Below are 20,097 nucleotides of genomic sequence, written 5' to 3' on the forward strand. Positions count from 1 at the left end.
ACATATTAAACCTTAATTATTATGTATTCAGAATATTTTATCCTTACAGCTACACAGATTTTCAGCTTTGAGGATATTAGGAGATAGTATTTTACACTTTCCTAACAATTTATTTCCTAACATAAAATAAATTATAGAACAAGAAAAAACATCGTAAGTGTTGCCATTCACAAAAGGCTAATGTTATTTTTAATAGTTCGCTGGCTTTGTCGGAACATCCTCCCCAACCTGGTCAACTTCCAGGGGGATGACCAGCTGCACAGGTCGGATAATGGTATGTCCATTGGTGCGCAGAACACAATTACGGACTTTCTTGTCGCGGCCAGGATTAGCTCCTCAACACGGGCCTTTTTCCAGGTGTGGCGAGGTCTAAAATCTTCTTGTAGTAGGACAATGTCCCCTTTCCGGATTTTTATTCGTTTCAGATGTATTCCGCACTTGATGAAATGTGCGCAAGTCCATCAAATATTCCTTTTGCAATCTTTATCAAAAGAAGTCCATCAAATGTTGACGATTCTTCCACATACGATTTAAATTTGTTCAGGATTTGTCGGGCTGGAATGAATAGTAGTTAATTTCTTTCCTATGAGGAAGTTCGAGAGTTTTAAAGCTTCCTCAGAGCCATCTTTTATTCCGTATTCGTGGACAATCGGTCTACTGTTAGGATCGGCTTCAATATCATATAATACAGTGATCAAACCAGCGTCATCCAAAAGAGCCTTACGTAATGTTTTCATCGCTTAATTGAGACTACCATTCTTTCCCACCATCCTCCCCACGAAGCCGCTCGTGAGACGATGAATTTCCATTTGATGTTGTGGTGGGCATAAAATTGTTCTGCCTTGGCAGAGGATATAGTATCTCGCATTAATTTCAGCTCTTTGTCCGCAGCGCAGAAAGTTGTGGCATTATCAGTGTACGCTGTATGAGGAAGTGAACGTCTAGAGACAAATGTTGTAATGCAAGTAGGAAGACGTCAGTACGCAGATCGGAGACTAATTCTAAGTGGATAGCTCGGGTTGTAGCACATGTGAAGATGAAAATGTAAGCTTTTGTAACGGGGTTATTATTTTTTACGTATAGTGGTACAGCAAAATCAATTCCGGTAGTTTCGAAAGGAGATGGCTTTTGAATTCGCTCAGCTGGTAATGGAGCTTCTACTATTTGTTCACTTCTCTTTTGTTACAGTAGTTTACATGGAAGTCAAGTCTTTATCACCTTTTTAGTGGCTTGCCTTGCTCTTAATATCCAAAATTCTGAACGAAGCTGAGAAAGTACAATCTAAACACCGAGATGATGCATTCGTAAATGTGTTTGGCGTATCAGTAGGCTTTTAAAATGATGAGAACCTTCCAATAATATGGGATGTTTCTCAGCATGAGATAAATCAGAAAATTGTAGTCGACCACCAAGAAGTATAACATTGTTCTTGAAAAAAGGGTTAAATGTTTTCATACTTGATTTCTTAGGGAGTGATTTTCGTGTTAACAGAGCTTCCTATTCTGAAGGAAAAGATTCTTTCTGAAAGGTCTGTATCCAATAAATACGAGCTTGATTCAGTTCTGTGGCATGTAACTCACCCACTAACTTTTCTTGTTTCTTGCAGTTGTAATTAAAACGAAGAATTCAAGATGTTACACATAACAATCGAAAGTAAGAACTGTAGTTTCCAGCCTTTATGATTGCTTGAGTAGATACGATGTGAAGGGTCTGAACTTTTTCTTTCTTCTATGTTATGACTGTAACCTTTAAAAATCGTATCAGAATGAGGCCAATATTCTGAAGATTTGACTAACCATGAAAGGCCGTTCCACCAAATTTCCAGGCTTTTTAGTGTCGATGGTGAAACACCTCGAGAAAGCTGGATTGTCAGCCAGGATTTGTCAGCTGTATTGTCTTTGCCAGGGCAATGTCTCCATTGTGAAGAATTAGTATAGGAAATAATTTCTGTTACTCTGGTGCTAACAAAAGTTTTCCATTTGTTGGGGTCACTGCGTATTCACCCTAAGACAACTTAAGAATCACTCCACAATGTTGCATTTGACGAACAGATGTTTATTTCAGCACAGAAGTATTGCAACGATCGTGCTCCCATCAGGGCCGCCAAGAGCTCCAAACGAGGTAAGGTAACTTTCTTTATAGGAGCTAGTTTGTTGCGACTGCACACTAAATTCACATTCGATCGGTCACCTTTAAAAATAACAATGTACAGAACTGAACCATAGGCACGTTCAGATGCATCACAAAACACATGAATAGCAAAAGGAACATGTGATGAAATGCCTATGCATCGAGGAATTTAAAGGGAGCAAATATCATCAAGTTCTTTTACAGCTGCATACTATAGAGTTGATAAACTAGCAGGTAGTAATTCCTCCCACTTCATTCCAAGAATCCATGTATCTTGGAATAAAATTTTCCCAAGGATAGTAATCTGTGAAAAGTCCTATAGGATCATAAAAACTAGCAATGCAGCGGAGTAACCATCTCTTTGTAAGTGATTTGTCTGTAGAAACACAGAGGGAAGTCTTGAATGCATGCTTTAAAGTATCAGAATTTGTATTCCAGCCAATACTTAAGACAGTTGTTTCCGTTTTGTGAGATTCTTCATGTGTTTGTAGTACATCATTGTGTTTCAAAATGTTTGTAGCCCATTTTTCCATAGGCAATTTCATTAGAGCCATTACATTCTTGATCTCGTGATTTAGCATTATAATGCGTGATTCAGTTTCCACACTATCAAGAAAGTCATCCATATAGAGATGTTTATCTATCATTGTTGCAGCAATTGGAAATTCTGCGATATGTTTTGCAGCTAATTCTCGTGTGGCAGCACAGAGTAAAAACATACTTCAAGTAAGGCATATGGTAAACGAGTAAATCTGTACAGTTATTTCATCTGTAAAAGTAGTAGGTTGAGATGAATCATTTTCATTTATACCACAAATCTGTTAAGTATAGTTTACATCTGTTAAATATACTTTACAAATTAAAATTAATATAGAGTATAATCTCTGTTATTTGTCAGTCTCAAGACCGTTGTGTATAAAGAAATAAAATATCCTAGAATACCGTAATGATAGAAAATTAGGATTAACAGTAGAAAATGGTTACATTATGGCTTCTCATCGTGCTTACTGTTGGTCAAAATATAAAAGAAATAATTGAAATAAATCCTAAACAGGCTTGTTCATGTGCTTGAACCAATAATATTCCAGGGAAAGAAACTCAGTAACAACAAACAAATCATTTATTAAACTTAACGATACGTAACGTAACGTAAGAAAGGAAACAAATGGAGTGGTGGTCTGGAACTCTGTGCGACCTACAGTAGACTGAGCTTTCTGGAACAGCAGCAATACAGCCATTCCCAGATGGCTATTTGTAGTAACAGCAAACAGTTTAAACACGTAACCCGGAATTAGCCGTAACGAGAAATTCAAACACCGCTCCCAGCGGCACTCCGCTTTCAGATAGCACTCCCATGCAATACTTCACCAAGGCTTTAACCAAAATAAAGTAAGTGATATAAATACAGAATATTCTCTCAGACACTACTTTTATCAAGAACACCGTATTTAAATATAACTAGCATAGTACAAATAAATATAGGGAATGGAAATTATATTATTATTTAATTTAATAAGAACTGCCTAACTTAGACTATTAAATGTGTTTTGAAATTAGGCGACACAGCTACGTTATTTTAAATTTTGAATTAAAACAATATCAACTTCGAGGGCAATCAGACACAGGTCTGTGTTCTGGAACTCTCCACCGAAAAAAAGTTCCGCAAATGATGGAAAAAACGTGAACTGTATATAAAATACAATGTGCGGAACAAAACGAATACAAACATAACGCCATCTGTTGTCAAAAGTAATAATAAAACGTTAAAATTTATGCTATTAGAATTTAGAAAATGCATTAGGAAGGATGGAATTGGAATTAATATATAAAGTAATTATAAATAAGTTTTCTCAAAGGACAATTTACATCCTGTACGAATAGCAGCATTAAAACTGCATATGTGTGTCTTTGACTAGTAGTTCACTAATTTTTCCAATGAAACTTTTGCGTGCTCCACCACTACTATCAAAGAAGAAAATAAGTTTCGTGAATATACCTGTATTAAACTATCACAATAGTTGCTAATTAAATATAGCATGAGAATTTAAATCAGATATATTCAGTTTTACCATTCATTGCCGCTGCAGGAACCATGAGTTAATGAATTGAAAATTTCAAATAAAATTTACATTCGAATATTACCCCATTTTATCCCAATTTATTTATTTTGTTCAAATTTGAAAAGACTGATATTTTCTAAGGTTAATTAAACCTATACAAACTAAATATAACAAAATTAGATTTTTTTTTAATATTTTATATAAGAAATCTGGCACGTCTTCTAAATAGGACACTGGGATAAAGGGGATCAAATTTACACTTACATGTTTTTAGTGTTCTCTTCAATGATGAAATGTGATTTCCATGTACAAATTTTACTTTATTTGACTATAACTTTGTTATTTACAGGATACTTCACTTTTCAGACGAATTTCACTCTAATCTTGGTGGAAAGGTCCAAAGTACGCCTGACAAAGTGTTGTGTCACATTTGCCACAGTATGTTTTTGGTTTTCCTTTCCAGCCCTCTCTTTAACAACGACGTTGTTTTTCTCACTTTAGTAAAATTAACCAACACTTTCTTTACTGATGTCTTCTTTTGCATCAGAAGGTAGCTGGTAGTTCGGTCCGAGGTTCGAATCCCGCGAACGGGCTGGCTGCATGGGTGTTTTCGTGGTTTTCCCCATGTGTAATGTGCATACGAGCCAGTTACCCTTAGAAAGTCCTCCACGAAAGGCATCCCTCCCCTTAGGCAGATAGCCCTCGTGTGCTTTGCCATAATTATATACACCAACACCAGCATCAGAAGGTAGACTCCAGATCCTAGTCTACCCATTGTTCTTATCACAGTTTTTTTAGATAAACTGTTGTTACAGCTTTTCGGAACTCCTTCAAGTTTAGAGCTTCATTTTCGTTCAGAGTTTTGTGAATTATCCAGGCGTTTACCATAGCCATATGCAGAGAAAGTATAAAAAGTGGCCAGTAGCACTTTTTTCCACGAATTTTAATGGAATAAAGTCTAGCCAACCAGTCGTGGCGATCCACACCGCCCATATGTTTGTTGTAAAAATTAATCAAATTTGACATCTTCACGTTAACTTTATCTTTGTGTCTCTCACTCGCCTCTTCACATCAAAGAATGGTTCTAAAGTGATGAAATTTGTAGCAACAGTGACAGTACTATTATCATTCCATCGCATCTGGAAAATCTGAGATTTCTCGTCAAATGCAAATTCAGACGTGCATCTTTCTTTCTTCCGCATAGACTTAGATTCTTCTAAGGGACACTCGTGGTTTATACGATTTTCTCGTATGGTTCCTGTAGCTCGAAACCCCTGTTCAACAAGACTTTTCAAAAGATCAATGCTAGTAAAAAAAGTTATCAAAATATAAAGTGTAGCTTGAAGGATTCACAATATTCTCTGTTACTTTCATCACAACCCGAGTACCAAGAGAAGTACCACTTCTTGCATCAGATTCTTTACCGCAATAGAGAGAAAAATTGTAACAATATCCCTCGCTCCCACAGAGAGCCGACAGTTTTTATCGAAAACGTATAGACATGCCTCTGATAAACTGTTTCAGACTATTCCTACCGTAATACATGACGATCATTTCATCAATGCTTAGATTTTGCACAGAAGTGTCCAAATTTCATAAAAATATTATTAAGCACGGCAAACAAAGGTTTTACTTTGAAGGATCGATCCTGGGCATGCTGACTGACAGTTCCATTGTCCACAAAGTGTAAATAAGATTTCAACTTTTGGAAGCGGTTTCGTGACATGGCATTTTTTACCAGGGTAATGCCAAGATCTTCAGCATCTGACCAGTAGTCATGTTTGCAGGTATTTGAATGATAACCAGTTAGAAGCAAAATTACGATAAAAACATGTATTTCGTTAGCAGTGGTCAAGAAATCGTGTTCTTTTTTTACATCTGTTGCATATCACAGTTCCTTTTACAATGAGATCGTAGACTTCACTGGAATAAAACTGCTCAAAAAGCTCTGATGGAGTTTTATGTTTAAATGCAGTTTCCATCTGCTTGAGAAAGTCACTTGCAATTGATTCATCCTGTGATTTCCATTTTGTATATTGTGGCGATTTATTCTTTATCCAAGATGACTGGTGTCTTTTAGCTTTTTTTCTACACTTTGTTGTGGAAACACTAGAGCTTGTGGATAGTTCAGGCTGGAAACTATCTCCAGTTATAACCTCCAGAGACCTCGGAACATCGTTTACGATAATCTCACCAGTATTTACTTCATTCTCATCCTCTTCATCTTCGTCAGTTAGTTCACTGGCACTTGGTGGTAACACAACAATTTCAACTTCGCTCTCATCTGAATAACTATTGAATAGTTCTAATGCTTCTTCTAACTTCCGAAAACTTTGTAGTGACATAACTCAGCAGGGGTAAAACACTAGAATATTTTTTACTCTTATTTATAAAGAAAGAAAACGCGTCAATTGCATACTCATCGTCCCATTGTCCTATTTAGAGGACAGTTAAAAACAATGCGATAAAACTCACCTAATAATAATATAGCTTTCATTAACCACCAGGATGATAACGAAAGAGTACTTTCACATACAAAATGCCCAGCTGAGTGTCCAACGTAAACTGTAAACGAATTCTGCAACCACAAAAGAGATGATACAAATCACGCTTACTAATGCGATGAATAATCAAAATGTCTAGAGGAAGGAGGAGGGGGCGAGACACATAACTCACGCTATCAGATGCTAATACATATCCCTACATATTCGAGCTGACAAAATATTCGCACCATGCAAATACTGATTTCTACCTGTTATTTTTCAGCTGTCCTTTAAATAGGGCAGTGGTAGGAAATGGGTTAAAATTAATCTATTATTACTGCGGAATTAGTGTAACAGTTGAAGTAGAATTCCAAAATATATGGAAATAATAGTTGTATCATTTATTAGAATAAAGAAGCCACCGTAGATCGCATGTTGATACATGAATGCTAAGTTGTTAGAATTCATTCATTCATCTGTGATTGAGTTGTGGTCAAATACTGAGCAAATCTTAAACATTTTGACTTTAGCGACTCTGCAAATTAAAGGTAATTAAAATGTTCCTATTAGAAAGATCATTTGCAAATTCGTCTCATGAAATCAGGTTTTCAGGATCTCAGGGAAAAAAAGAAGGGCATTCAAGGCCAAACAATACCTTGAATTTTTGCCATCTATCTTGAATATAATAATTTCAGGTCCCTACAAGACTTGGCTACAGGATTTTAGAAATTACACAATTGTATATGGGGCATTATTTACAAATATTAAGAAAATACGAGTATTCGTATTATATGATATATTACATTTCAGGGAACTTATCACAATTTAAAATAAAGAAAAATGGCGGGGTGCATATTTTCTATACGTATGAAATGAAAGGCAGCAAATCTTTTTAGTATGCCAAAAAGTTCGCTACCTAAATCTGCATACTATCAGGAATGATGAATCGTATCCAAAAAACATAAATGTTGTAGCAACACGAAGCTATCCGAAATAAATATCCATATGAAAATTCACTGACACAGATTATACCTAAAATATACTCGTAAATTATAACAGTTCAGCACATTGCAGAATTTTATACGCACTTTGATTCTGTGATCCCTGCAATAATTTATCGGGAACTGCAAGGGATAAATATTTCCAGTCCGGTTGTTACGATTAAAACTTTACATCCATTGCATTGTTAATCGTAAGATTCAATTGCATTTAAAATAAAATTTTTTAAAAGTAAGCCATGTCAATATGTTTTTCGTTTGTGATAATTTTGTATAAATATGACTTTTAGAAATTCGTCTACTGAAATATTGTGTTAATTGCAATATCGAACATAAAAATTACCTTAACAAAATAATTGTATTTGACAGACCCATCACTGTACATTCTTTCAAGGTCTGTCGAACGGTTCTGGAGAATAAAAACCATCCAGTGTAACAACTGTCTTTGAAACGATGTTATATTGAATGCTGTTGTTGGATGGTAGATGTTATTGCACACAGCCAGACTGCTAGTGAAGAACAAAGTAACACTGAGTAAAATTATTGAAAGGGTGTTTTGAAGGAGCAAATAAAACCGATTTTTATTTGCATCGTATCACAAATTCAACAGCCGCTCTTTGACGTGGGAGATTATCGAAACTTCATCTGCCCATTCTAGGTGTATGTCCTAAGTTGCTGTTTTATTGCCGGTCAGATGAGTACTTTTGCCATGTTGATTATTATTGCGTTTCAAGACTAGATATTTCATTTTTGCTGCCAAAATCTTACAGCTTAAATGCCTTACCTCTCTCTTCTATCTACATTCAATCAAATTTATTAAAGAAATTCTTAAAGATTTGCATCAATATTATAAAGACATAAAGTAGTGGCGTGAAATTGTAGTTTTCAGAACCCACTTTTAAGACGAAAATCGTCTTAAGACAAAACACAATTAATAATTAATATTTTAAAGAAAGATATAATTTGGAATATACTTAAAATTTAGGCAGATTTTTTTAAGATAAGTTTGATTGAACTTTGAATTATGTCTGGAAAAATTCATGTGAATGCCAAAGTTGCTGCACTGATTGCAATATCATCACAAAATCTTCAAAAAATATTTCAATATGTCAATAAACATTAGTTTCATTTAGGTATACATTTACTAACTCATTATTAGTTGACATTATATTTACCAAAAAGTATGCTATATGATATCACCAAGATCCGTGATCAAAATCATCATTGACCCACTCCATGCCCTACTGTTCGATTGAAACAGCTTGGATTAAGAGCATCTAAAGAAATCAGTCGTGTAAAACTTACTTCTGATAAGAAAAGTAAAAATGAGAGCATTAGAGAATCACACACATTTTACGAAATGCTAGGAAACATTTTGTGCAAGAAATTTATTCCTGAGAGTCATAGAAAATGCTGAGCCTGCAAATAGAAACTACGGTTACAACTACAGTGTGAAACTACGGTCACACTCATAGGGAAAATTTAAGTGAACATTCGCAAGCTAAAAAAAAAAAAAAAAAAAAAAAAAAGAGAGAGAAATTTCCAGCTCTTTGCTAATATTCCCTGCTCTGGACGTCACATTTTTAGAAGTATATACATAAACAGATATGAAGAAATGAAGAAAACGTTTCAGATGAAAACACTGAATATAATCTTGCGTTTCGCCACGGTTACACCAGTCGTAATCAGTAAATTGTTGTAGTAGTATTTAAGACACAATAACACGCCGGATAATTACTAATTCAGAAGTCAAACAACAAAAATCAGCGTTACATTTTCAAAATTTTCACAGTCCTGTGAAAATTTTGAAAATGTAACGCTGATTTTTGTTGTTTGACTTCTGAATTAGTATTTTAGCTTATGCTTAATATTTAAAGTACTAAATTCATACAGATTTTTAATGAATACAGTTTTCTAATGAATACAGTTTGGATTAAAACTGAATTCATACAGTTTTCCAATGAATACAGTTTGGATTAAAACTAAATGTACATTTATTAGGTCAAAGAGTAATGTTTGTTGCATTTTTTCTTGTGCATTGTTTCCTTTCTTGAACATTTGTTCCTATAGTTTGTAGTACAGAACTTCCAAAAGATTGGTTGTTTATCATCAAAAGTAATCCTAGTGCTATACAAAAAGTACAACAAAAATCAGCTACTTTAGTTTCTTTTTTTCATTTACTAATTAGATTTTCACAAAGCTCTCGGTTTCTTAAATAAAGACTAGAAATCTTCTATAAAACAATTAAAATTAATAATTCTTCAAAACAAGTGAAAAATTGACCAACTATAAACTAGAAAAATAGTTAAGTTTCTAAGATTTAATGCATTAATTATTGTTGAAATTGCTTTGTTTCTTAAAGCTTTCAAAAATAAGCTGTTTCCTTTCGATTCTGAAGTTAGGTTCAAAAGGATCTTTTCTGCTTAGATAAAAATTATCGAGTGATAAACTCCACTGTCGTCTTTAAGTGTATGACAAAATGCTATTAAAGTTGAATATCAGCTAAGAGAATGGTATTGGAAAGATGATTGTTACATTTTACACGTAATCCGATAAAACAGTATGCTGTGTAAGTATATTTCGTCGCATTCTAAATTCTGTTCTCTGGCAGAATTCTACGCGTCACTGAACATTAAAGCATTAAAATGCCATATGCAATCAAATATAATTAACTCAGTTACATGCAGATGCTGTAAAACTAGACAACGGCAATGTGAAGTGCTTAATATTTCATTCATCGTATGTACACAAATGAATTTCAAACAACGGAGTTATGTTAACTAATGTAAATATAACATATTATGTATAAATATTATGTATAAATGCTTTGAAATTTATACATACATATTATGTATAAATGCTTTGAATTTCGTGTCATGCGCATGTATGGATGTTAAATTCTGTTTACAGCCGAATTACTGAGAACTGATTCGAATTTCCATTTTAAACAATTTCTCGTCTGAGAAAGATTAATTGATTAAATACATAGGAATCAGTTTAGAAGAAATGAATTTTTAAAGTTAAATATTGCACTCAGTATTTCTTTGCATTTATAATGACAAGTCTTTTAATAATTTAAATAATACTTAGTAAATTCTCCACTGAATACCTAATTTTTTTTTTTTTTTTTTTTTTTTTTTTTTTTATTACAAGCTTAATAGTTTTTGGGGGTGCCACGTTTGTTAATTGTTACAACAGCTTTAATTTTTTTTAAATATAAACGTAAAATCATAAGCTATGTACGTTGAAATCAAATATTCAAAATAAAAAAAAATCAGAATAAAAACCTAAAAGAAGAACTATGAATACTTGATTTATCTTAATTATATTAAGCGAAGTCCAATGAAATGTAGCTGGTAGCTCAAGGTAAACGTTAGCACATATTCGCTACACAGAAAGATGCAGATTAGTTTTGTCACCAATGGAAAAAACACAAAGGAGTTACTCAGACTCCGATTTCATGAACTATACGAGTATTTGTATAACACTTCCGCGCATTTGGAACGAAATTTTGTGATTGAACACATTACCTTGATTACAATATCATCTTTCCCAAATTCTTTGTTGATGATTGCTACATTTTACTCACCATCCATTTTGTTCGAACCCTTAACAGGAGCTACTTCATTTCGTGCGATTAAAGCTTCCAGTTTCCCTTTTTTTTTACCTTTTTTCAGGAACATTTGTATCCTATATATATGTTTTTATATATGAATTAGCAGAAGTATGTAACATATCACAAATTTTCAAAACTCTTGGTAATATAGCAGCTAGAGCATCATTTTTTTAAAATTTAATTGCATAACTCTCAGTACGCATGCATTACAAATATGAGCACATTGTACTCGAAAAATTAGTACCTCCTTGTATGTAACAGCAAATGTCCAATGCTCAAGATAAGCGGACAGAACTTTCCCGTAGTCTCAACAGCAGAGTCCCCACTATGCACTTTTTTTCCATATTCTGGTCCTTTCTTCAGGAATCCTCACTTTAGGTAGTCAATTCCAGGAGCACATATTACTGAAATTTAGGGTTTCTTTAATTTTTTTATTTGACTTAATTTTTATTTATTTATTTTTATTTCATCGGCGGAAACCAAAAGGCTAAAGAGCACCTAACCCAGTAAATCAGCATCTAAGCAATCAAGAATTACCAAATTAATTACATATATGTGGGCGTATGTGTATAATTTGTACAGTGCCTTATTTCTCTACCATTTCTCCTTACTGAACCCAAGCATAGCAATTATGTCTACTTTCGAAGCTACTACATCATCCAAGATGTAATCTGTATCTTTATGTCTAAAAGTCGTCAACGGCTTTCAAAAATTTACCTTTACTGTTACTCATTTTAAAGAAGATCACGAACGCATCAGCAGAAGGTGCGAGATTGCTTATCTTGCCCTAAGCCATCGTGTGTACGTTCAGTGCCTTTGCTGAGGCTCTTTTTTATTATTTCTGACATGACTTCTTTTGAATGGCTAAAGACTTTTAATCTCAAAATTCGTAGTTTTTATGCCTGCTTGGAAATATGTTTTCAGTAATTTATTTACACATTTTAAAATTGAGCAAAATATATTAGCGATATTTTCCGTCATATGTGTTTTCTGTTTATAGCTTGTTGGCAAACTATAGCTTGGCATAACCGGTACTATCGAATGCAGTTGTTTCTTATATAACTTACTTCGGGCCATTGGTAACACTGGTTGAAAATTTCAAATCTTTATTAACGTATCATGGTGGACTTTTAAATAATGATATAAATTGTAATGCATTATTATTAGAATACGCACAGCTTAAGTAAGAAACAAGAGTAATATGTACTGCTCAGCCCCCTCAGAAATGCCTTATAACCATTGTTTTCGTTTGCAATATGTTAGTATTTTGCTACAATTTAATCGCTAATGCTGGAAATATAAAAACACAGATTCATGCTATAACATTTGAAGACATATTTTTTGCTTTTATAGTGTTTTCCTTACTGGTAAACAAATACATCGTTTAATACTGACGTAATCTGCATGACGTACAAAGGTACCACTTGACATCAAGCATTATAATCGAATGTCTTCGTATCGCATTGACAGGAAATCCTTACTTCGGAATTCATGCTTCGAAAGGCTTCACTAAACTGATTTAGCTAACAAATATTTGCAGCACTAACGTTGTGTCTATTTTCTTTCCTCCGCCTGCAATACAGTGGCTTATCGGTCTGTTTATTTTCTGTCGATGATTCTAACTACGATTCTATAACTACTTATTCTGTCGATCATGTATTGCCTTTTAGTCAGCGGTCAAATAGCATGTGGGTCGAAAGCTCGACCTAATTGCAGCTAAAAAAACTAGAAATATTTTAAGAACATTTAAAAAATATTTTAACAAATAATAAGTGGTAAATAAATTCAAAATAAGGTTAACTAATTAATTAAAAAATATTTTTTTTAATTTCACTTACTGAATATGTATCAATATTATATATATATATTATGCAATATAACCGCTCCATTATTGTAATAAGATGACTTGGTGAAAGGAAGTTGAAACGGATTGACGGCTGTTCTCGGCATTATAATCTTGTAGTTAGCAAGATGACACCCAAAGAACACACATAACGATACATTTTCTCATAAATTTATTTATTGATAATGCACATCTTCGCTGCGGGTGCGATATGTAAGCCTCAATTTTGTACAACTTACAATTCTTAAACAATGGAAAAAATTGGAAAAGTAGACACTGCGTGGCTAGCGGCAGCGAAAAGAAGCAGGAGTGAAGAGCGGGGAGTTGCAACGCAACTACTTTTTTATTATACCGAGTTCCATTTCAGATCACATGACAGTTTAATGTCCAGATGTTGGGTTCAGATTTCATCTATAAGTGCGTATCAGAACTCCAGGATGTTTTATTTTTAAAATTTATTGTTTGGCTATTTTTAGAACGAAGATGGGTGTTAAAGGACTATTATTAATTTAATATCTGAAAGATAGATATTTTAATTTTATATGTTCCTCCCAAAAGAAGAAAATGGCTGGGTGAGAGAAAAGGTTTTTAGAAAGAAAGCGCTGAAGCATTAGCAAATGAAGATAAATAATTTGAAGAATGCAAATCCTTAAATTTTGACCAAAAAATTATTTACATTATAAGGTATTTCTGCCACCTTCCTAGCGTGCCTTCTTGGTATAGTGGTTCTGCACGCTGGGCCGGTATTCCAGAGACCCATGGTTCGATTCCCGGCGAAGGCGATTGCCTATTTTTCCTCTTCCCTGCTTCCAAAAAATACCTAATGTCTCTACACTGGCACCCGAACTAAAAGGGTGTTGGATGAGGATTCTCCACACCCAGAATTTGGCGATTGGGTCCCCTAAAAACCACAGTCGCCTTTTAAAAGGGTGAGTATATAGGGTATTTCTTCCACCTTCCTAGCGTGTCATCGTGGTGTAGTGGTTCTGTACGCTAGACCGGTACTCCAGAGGTCCGCAATCCGATTCCCGGCGAAAACGTTGTTAATTTTTCATTTCCTTGCTTACTAAAAATCCTAATGTCTCTACAACATAATTGCAAAATATAAACTTCCTACTAAAATCTTCAGTTCAGTAGTCTTTCTGTTTTAGAGTCCATGTTAGTTTTTTTTTCAGGAAAGGCTATTGAATTTCTGTTGGATTAAATGTGTGTATCTACAATAAGAAGAATTTATCCGATTAATCATAAATTGTCCATTATATTTCAACATGATAAGTTGGTAAATCTATGAAAATATTTTCATTAAGAATGTTTGGAAAACATTCGAACATTTACCTTGTGGAACTATTTTCTTCAAAAGCCTTTACAAAATTTACATTGGACACTGTGAGAACTTGAGGACTTTAAAAATTATATTTGTGTTAACTTATCATTTAGTTTTATATAGAGATTATATAGTTATTGTAATAGTTGTAAATTATATGTGTAAGTATTTAATAATCTTATATGAGAAAGGTCATGAACAATGACAGCCCATAGGAAAACCTGCAAGCTATGTCCTCGATGCTTCCTCATATGATAAACTTTCATTTGCCTTGCTAATACACTAATGACATTTCTTCCACCATGCGCTCCTAACCTTTCTTTTGAAAGGGTAGATATTTAAGATATAACAAAATATGATGGCTGCTTTAAGAAATAATTGGAAACCTCAAAACTAACTATTTTAAATTTGGTGTTCTCCCCCTAAATTCATCTGTTCTCCCAAATTCGAAATCTTTCCCTGTTACATAACAACCCAAATTTAACCAATCACAGATTAGCTGTATTTATGCATCATACTTATTATAAATACTCTTTGCAAAACAACTACGTCATTCATTTCCCTAGCTTCTACCGTGGTAACATTTTCGCGCTGCTTTCTTTGTCTAAGATGCCTATGTCGTACTTATAAAACCAGTATAAATAAAAATTATCGTATTTAACTGTAATTGGATAAATACCTTGCCTACAAAATTGATCCAATGTGAATTACCATGAAATAAAGTTGTGTTTTGAAAGGGCCACATCTGGAAGTTTCCGGTTTTGCATCCATCTCTCTAACTACGCACTTAAAATACTACACACACACACACACACATATATATATATCATATATATATATATATATAAACAATAATAATACAAAAGAAAAACTTCAAACTTAGGTTTATTTTCTATCTGAAGTCAAAAAGAGTGTAACACGCAAGAAATTTCTGGTAAATACTTAATTTTAGACTGACATTTATTTCAGGTGATTCGAATATGTTGAATTAACTAAAAATAAATTACTCTTAACCTTAACCGGGGAACCAGAAGTTTCAGAATACTTAAGCATCGCTAGCTGTCGGCTAGGAAACTAAAATTACTGATTGTATTAACGTGGGAAATTCTCCCACATTACCCTAGTTACGTGGTCTGACGTACAGTGACAGAGACACAGTAACCCATTCATTCTATCTCAGAGGTTCTCAACCATGGAGGAGTTTCATAGTTGCAAGGGGGGATGTGATCAATATTTTATATTGCTACTAAGTATTTGGTTTTAGACTTATTAACACTTTTTATACTTTTTGTTGTTTAATTTATAAAACACGTTTAAAAATTAACATATGTATATATATATATATATATATATATATTTTATGCGCAGCCCTGATAGCAGAACGGACAGACGAGACGAAGATGTTGATACCAAACCAAGTTCAGCTAATTTCCATCTTTATTTCCAGGCACATTAGAGCAATTCTTTGTAGACAATAATTTTTTATCATAAATATTTACAATAATTTCTTATATACACAGATTAGCGGGGCGATATCATTTTAAAAGGACAAGCAAAGCAGCGTGGATGTTGGCGTGGCGGTAGCTAGCAGAAGAAGATGACGCAGTTTAGAGAGGTATTTATACTAAGTACATGCAGAAAGTGCTCTATGCTATGATTGGTTAATTTTAGGTTGTAATATAATCATGGAAGGATCTCGAATTTGGGAGAACATATGAATTTAAGGAAAAGCACCAAATCGAGAATCGTTAATTTTGAGGTCGCGAATTATTTTTAAAGCAGCTATCGTATTTTGTTATATCTTACATTATGGTGTGTGTGCGTATTTTTTGAGGTTATGAAAGAACGAGGGATGATCTTCTGGCAGTACCAAAAGGGGGAGGCTGGACAAGCACGGATCCTACGCATAAAGGAAGATTTTATCTTGTGGGGTACCAATTACCGCGCTCGTGATTACGAGGATCATTCCCCTCGTTCTCTAGGACATCCGGCGGACATAAATTATGATGACAAAGTCACCATAGAGCCCTTAATTCCGGCTAGGCACGAAATTTGTCTTTATACGGATGGTTTCAAAACGGAGCTTGGCACAGGTAGCGGCTTCTGCGTCATGCGAGGCAATACTATCTGCTACACTTGGTCACAGAGGCTGTCAGATTACAATAGTGTATATCAGGCGTAACTTGTAGCAATAAAGGCAGCATTAGATTATATTAAGCAAAATCTAACAGGACCAGTCAGAATACTGAGTGATTCAGCATCGAGCCTACTGGCCATTAAAGAACTCAACAGCAAAGCGGATTCTGTCCACATTATTAGGGATGCTCTACTTCAGATTCCCGAGTCCCAACGACCGTACTTGAGCTGGGTTCCAGCACATGTAGGCATTGCTGGAAACGAAGAGGCCGATAGGCTTGCTAAGCTAGTAGCTAACGACTTGAATATGCCTGTCACACCCCTAAAAGCACCAGTTTCCTATTTAAAAAAGATTACCGAACTTAAAATGTTAGAAATTTGGCAACAGAGATGGAACAACTCCACCACAGGCCGCAGAACCTTTCGTTTCTTCCCCAAAGTTGGTCTGAATCTGGTCACTAGTAGTGCTCATCTTACACATTTCTTTACTGGACACGGACCATTTCCAAGCTATTTACGGCGCTTCAGATTAGCTACTTCAGACAGTTGTAGATGTGGAACACTAGGTGATCCGGATCACTTTGCTTTCGAATGCTCTCTCACGATACCATTTCATTTAAAAAAACCCTCTGAAGCACACTGGTCTGGGTGGTCAGACACCCTCAAGAGAAGTAAGCTCGCATTTAATCAGATTCATCGAGTAATGGACATTTGTGCTCGTGAATTCTGTTGAACAGAAGCGGTGTCAACAGCAGCTACAGCAGGCAATTCTATACCAACAACTTTCATAATTCTTACCTTACAAATTTGGTATCTTATTATATACGATAATATTCAACTACTGAAATTAGGACAATTTCAGAGACTAATGGCATGCCATTGTACCTATGTTACGTACATGCATGACAGCCATGTTTAGTGCAGTACATGAATAACTTTGCTGGAACATGTTACCTCCTAGATGCAGATTACCACAATCAATGTCTGTCCATTTGTACCTCAGTGTCGCTTCTATCCATTATTAATCTTTAAATTTTATTGTGTTTACTTAATTTTTGTATTGTATTCTGTGTATTTCAATTTACATATTGTCTTAGTGTATTGACCTGTTAAGTAGTAAGTGCGCTGTGTTATGTTTTCAATTAAGTTTGCGGTATAATAGTAAATACATATATAGAGCTCTCGGCTAGTACCATGAAATATTGTGTGCAAATGTTTTGTAACAGTTTCTAGTACTGTGCAAAATGCAACAGTTTATAACAAATATTCGTGGCCGCAGAACCAACTTTCTGATAAGCACATTGTATATTGATTGTTATTTTGTAGTATTCGCCATTTTATTTCAATGTATGTACAGTATTCCATTAAGTATCTTGAATAATTTTTTCTATTAATGTGGAGTATAATAGTTTAGGGTCGTATAATGATAAGTAAGTGTGATGTATAATAGTAGTATTGAATCAGACTTTCTTGGTTGTAGAACTTTGTAAATATGTATTGAAATATTTTGCTGGATTTAATGTTTTGAAATGACTCGTATTCTAACTCTGCTAGAATATATTATATTCCTAATTTCACTGTGACTGTTTCCAAAGGTTATTGTCTAGTGTTCTTTAGTTTTAGCGTTACAGTACAGCATCATGTACAGAATTGTCTACTTTTCTGATACGAGCAGTGTATATGTTGTGTTTTATTTGTAATATCAGCTTTACTATGTCAGTGTGTACTTTTCTGATACGAACAGTGTATATAGTGTGTTTTATTTGTAGTATCAGTTTTACTATGTTAGTGTGTTTTTCAGTCTTATAGTAATATATTGCATAATATGTTGTAATGTGCGGAATTATAGTAAGTGTATAATAGTAAGTCAGTGTGATGTATAACTGCAGGCTTGAAATTCCAATGTTAGTCTTAAATTTTACTGTTTTTGTTTTACCTTTACCAGTTTTGTATCAATGCAGCTTTGTACTTCTAAGTTTTTTATTATTATTTATTATTTTTTTTTGTAACCTATACTATCAGGAATGTCATATGTATTCAAGGTAGTCCTTTGTATTCCCTATCTAGATGGGACTCTGTACTTTTTTTTTTTTTTTTTTTTAAATTTAGACTTAATAAATGTCTGCAGGGTGGACATCATACTGCAAGGGCTTGTTCCCGGTCAGTAGTCCTCCTTAGCAGTGTAAAAGTAAAAAAGTACCAAAAGGGTTCATGGGTAAAAACAAACTGAGAACCATTGTTCGATCGTTTTCTCTTCAACAGCTGTAGCGCGCATAAGCTCAGTCCATACCTTCATGGATCAAACATTTTGAGAACCTTATTTGCAAAAAAAGTACATAATTGAAATAACTGCGAATTTGAGACTACTGCCTTAAGTCATGTCTCTCGCAGAGTGTCTCTGAAAGAATGCGGACGTGCGAAAATTCAATGAGAAGCTAGTAACCTGAAATAGAGTGCAAACTTTGCGGAAAACGGAAGTAATGAACATTGTACGATCTGGTTTTCTTAGCTCTCATAAAATGCAATTGGATCTACCTAAGTGTTGATCCTTGCGCATTCTCATATAGGCTTAAAGATGAACACGACCAGGGGAAAGTTCTAAAAGACCCTGTTTTGTGTTATTGAACACAAAATATTTTGCAGATGGCACGGATTTACTCGCTTACAGAAACGCCGACTACTTACTGTTAACACTAATTTTTAAAGTAAAAAGTATTGTGAGACTACATAATTCAATTTAAGCTAACAGGTTGACTTAGAAAACCTACACCAGTAGTATAATAACGCGCGAGAAGGCGTAGCCATTTAACTGCCGGTAGAAACTAAGACCGTGTGCTCGCAATAGCGAAATCAGGCTCTGTTGAAGCGCTTTTTCGGTTCAACAGTTTTAATATTCTCCTTCACCCTAACTCATTTACATCCTGGCAAGAAAATGCTTTGGGAATAAGTGAATTGAGGAAAGGCTAACAAAATAAAATAACTATTAGTAAAAATACATAAAACCCTATTGCAAAACTCTCTTTCTGGAAACTTTATTAAGAAGTTCATAAGCAGTACAGATAACTGACAAAAAGGTAACTTTACGAACAGAATCATTTGAAAATAATGTTGTGGTGTTGCGTGGCTCCAACTTGCCCGCAACAATAGTAGTGACTGCTATGAACTGGAAAGTGCACAAACTCTTAAGAAGGGTTTAACTCCATTTTTATTTCACTTTAGAAGTTACAGATGCATTCACTTGACGATCACAAACTACGCCGACCCGGTGGTTAAATAAAAATAAGAAAGTACAACTAAAAATGAATAATAACAAGTCACTACCTACAAGGTTCTCTAAACGTGACTAACTTAACCGCGTTCTAAGATACAGCTGAGATTTCAGCAAACTTTCTGAATAAAAAGTTGAAAGATTCAACTAACTGCCGAAGCAAGCACACAGGCCGAAACGCGCAGTTCTTCAATTTCTACCTAGCAACCTTCACGCTCTTGAATAAAGAAAGCACACCT

The 20,097-nt window shown here is 34.4% G+C and overlaps 1 protein-coding gene across 6 annotated transcripts in view; it reads right to left on the reverse strand.

The window, feature by feature from the left end:
- Positions 1–20,097, reverse strand: part of LOC118188464 (cell adhesion molecule Dscam1-like) — a 572,681-nt gene that overhangs the window by 85,875 nt on the left and 466,709 nt on the right. Inside the window, exon 23 of one of the 6 annotated variants that reach the window (XM_085816873.1) lies at positions 11,556–11,691. The exons of the other annotated variants lie outside the window; for them this stretch is intronic. Coding sequence (XP_085672999.1) covers positions 11,657–11,691 — 35 coding nt within the window. The 3' untranslated portion in view covers positions 11,556–11,656. Of the gene's footprint in view, positions 1–11,555; positions 11,692–20,097 lie in introns of those variants that run through there. 6 annotated transcript variants of the gene reach the window in all.

This window comes from Stegodyphus dumicola, chromosome 5 (genome assembly GCF_044657685.1).
Source record: "Stegodyphus dumicola isolate Sdum_Otavi_A_Nest chromosome 5, ASM4465768v1".
Classification (NCBI taxonomy): Eukaryota; Metazoa; Arthropoda; class Arachnida; order Araneae; family Eresidae; genus Stegodyphus; species Stegodyphus dumicola.